Genomic DNA, 2,903 nt, shown 5'->3' on the forward strand with positions numbered 1-2,903 from the left:
ACTGTGATAAGCAAATGACATACCTTGACTAATTATTTACTCATTCGTGGAATTTCAAGTGCGTAAACAACAAAAATTGAGTTTAAGCTTACATCAATGGCCCTTTGTCCTTTTCTCTACACAGGATTAGGTGAGCTAATACTTCAACCATTGAAAACATCTCGTTGAACAAAAATCCCAGCACTCCCAACCAAAATCAATCCAGGGCTTTCTGTACACATACACATTCAAGGCTTGGACGCTGGTTGCTCAAATAAACAGCATATGACAAATATACATGACAAACCAATCAATACTTAATTATACAGCTTGCTAGGAAATAAATAGTTATGAAGCATAATGTTTACAAAAGATAGATATTGGGATTCATTTTATCACCCGTAACACTTAGAATTAAAATATTCATTTTTATACAATACACATTTAATAAAAGTTATGGACAAAGATCTTATCTTACTCTCACCTTTGCATAGGGAAAACATTATGATATCAATTAGATCATGGATAGTATGCAAGCAAAGGATCTGGAATACATGGGGAATTCCTCCAAACCATAGAGTGCAATTTGAGTGTCTCTTTAGCCCTCTCCTTAGCCTTGAAACTACCTTCCACTTGAAGCACCAAACACAACTTTGACACAGCTCCAAATAGCAACATTTCATGAAGCACTCTAGGTGTAGCTGAATACCTACAAATGGAGGTCAAAATTTTAACCCCTCTATCACTTGCCACATGAGAAACCCTCAAAATTTTCTTGGACACAATCGCCAATCCAGCTCCATGGTTCAACAACTCAGCTCTTCCTTCTGCACAGCCACAAAGTCTGTCCAAAGCCAACAACATGAGTTCACATTCTCTTCTTTCAGAAACATCAAGAAGAAGCTCAATGAGGACTAAAACAGCACCACCCTCAACAGCTTTGATTCTGTTCCTACCCAATGAACACAACTCCACAAGAAGCTTCAATGCTACCTTAGAAGCTTGGTCTGAAACCTGATCCGTTAACACTCTTAATATCTCCACAAAAAGTTCTATTCTTACACTGTTCAATTGGGTTGGACCAGCCACCTCAAATGCTGACTTCAAAAGCGTAGTTGCATAAGCTCGAGATTGGTAGTTTCCAAACTTCAAAACCTGAAACAAAGACTCAATAAATTGAATACCCTTGTTGTCCATTAGGTTCTTAAGCTGATCTTCACAAGGCTTTAGGTGAAACAAGACGTCAATAGCTGCTTCACTACTCATAACAGTTGAATTTGAACCGTCTTGGCTATTGCTCATCATCATGGTAGAAGCCAAAAAATCTATCACCCCTACAGACTCCAAACAGGTTTTGTTACTTTCACTTTCAAAAGCAAGAGATTGAAGCATTCTAAGACACATGAGCTGTTTTTCTGGGAACTTCTTTGCTTCTAAGAGGAGTTTGACGACCTGGGATTTGTCAAAGGTTGGATTTGAAGTTGAAGAAATAGTTTCAATTTCAAAAAAGGCATTATGGGTGCACCAAGCTTGGATCAAACGTTGGAGAGTGTGGTTTGGGGTGAGATCTGTGTGTATGAGTGACTGCTTAGTTACAGGGCATGTGTTGTTGTTGCATAAAAATAACCATCTCTCTATGTTCTCTCTGTCGTAGGTGATTCCTGTGCATACTGTGACAGGATCTCTCATGAGCTCCAAGGAAATGGGGCAGAGAAAAAGGGAAGGAACATCCATTTCATCCATGTTTAGAAGCATGAAATGAGTTAAGTTCTAGCCAAAAGGAAATGTATTGAAAGAGAAAATGTTAGAATGAAGTCTTTTTTAGATTCCATTATGGAATTCAGAAGAAAAGTGGAAAAGAAAATGACAACCTTGAATTAGCTAAGACGTTGTGGTGGATTTATCGTGAGCCATGACAACTATAATAGTTACTCTTTAACGCGTGTGGTTTTCAAGTTCAACGACATTTTATTATTTCTTGGAACTACATTTGAGCCCACTAAAGGACATATTTTTCACCTTCTATTTAATGCCTCTCAATTAGTATTTAGTGGTGATATAAATGAAAAAAATGTATTAAAAGTGTGTTTGGAGTCTTTAAAAGTATACTATTAATATTTTTCTTATAATGGCAACTCATATAGTAATGAAGGAGTGTTATGTAGTATTTTATCTTTTTAACGCTCTTTTAATTATTAGGTGGTATAGTAAAATATTCCACTTAATAATTAAGTGATTAGTTAAAAAAAATTCTAACAATTCATTTTTCTCAATACTTTTTATATTATGAAATGAATTTTTTTAATAATTTTACTAAATAATCTGAGTTTGTTCTCTCTGTTATAATAATAACGTTATTATCATGTTTTATCAAATAATAAAAGAGTTTAAAAGAATATAAAATAATGTATTGTTAATTTTTTTAAATGTATGAAGCATATATTTAAGGCACGTAATAGCCCAAAAAATTGGAGTAGACTAGGTACGAATATTTTGTGCAAGTTGTTCTGTACGATAAAGTCAACACTTGGAAATTAATAGATAGAGATGGGGATGGTGAATCGTTAGGACCTTTTCCAAGTTTTTGGAAAAACATGTATACTGCTCAATTGGAAAAGGTTTTGTACGATAAAAGTTGTTGAATATCAAATTTAAGAAAATTAAATTTTCAATAATCTTTTAAATATAAATTTGTCAATATAATCATTAGTTTATATTATATTATTATGATAATAATGTGTGCAAAATTGTATACAATTTATACATTCACAAGTATAATACAAAAATACTTTTTAATTTATATTTTAAATAATATATCATATGTTAAAATAAAATAGTGATAAAATACTAATTAATTTTTCAATTGTGTAAAATTTTATTGAATTAATTTAATTTATAAGAACTTTAGATTAAATAGTTAAATT

The 2,903-nt window shown here is 32.6% G+C and overlaps 1 protein-coding gene across 1 annotated transcript; it reads right to left on the reverse strand.

Annotated features, from left to right (window-relative positions):
- Positions 1-498: 498 nt before the first annotated feature.
- Positions 499-1,722, reverse strand: LOC113860159 (E3 ubiquitin-protein ligase PUB23-like). Its single transcript, XM_027492827.1, has one exon. The coding sequence runs from the start codon at positions 1,720-1,722 to the stop codon at positions 499-501; it is 1,224 nt and encodes a 407-aa protein (XP_027348628.1).
- Positions 1,723-2,903: the final 1,181 nt, after the last annotated feature.

Source organism: Abrus precatorius, unplaced genomic scaffold (genome assembly GCF_003935025.1).
Source record: "Abrus precatorius isolate BTA unplaced genomic scaffold, Abrus_2018 Scaffold2, whole genome shotgun sequence".
In the NCBI taxonomy this organism is placed as follows: domain Eukaryota; kingdom Viridiplantae; phylum Streptophyta; class Magnoliopsida; order Fabales; family Fabaceae; genus Abrus; species Abrus precatorius.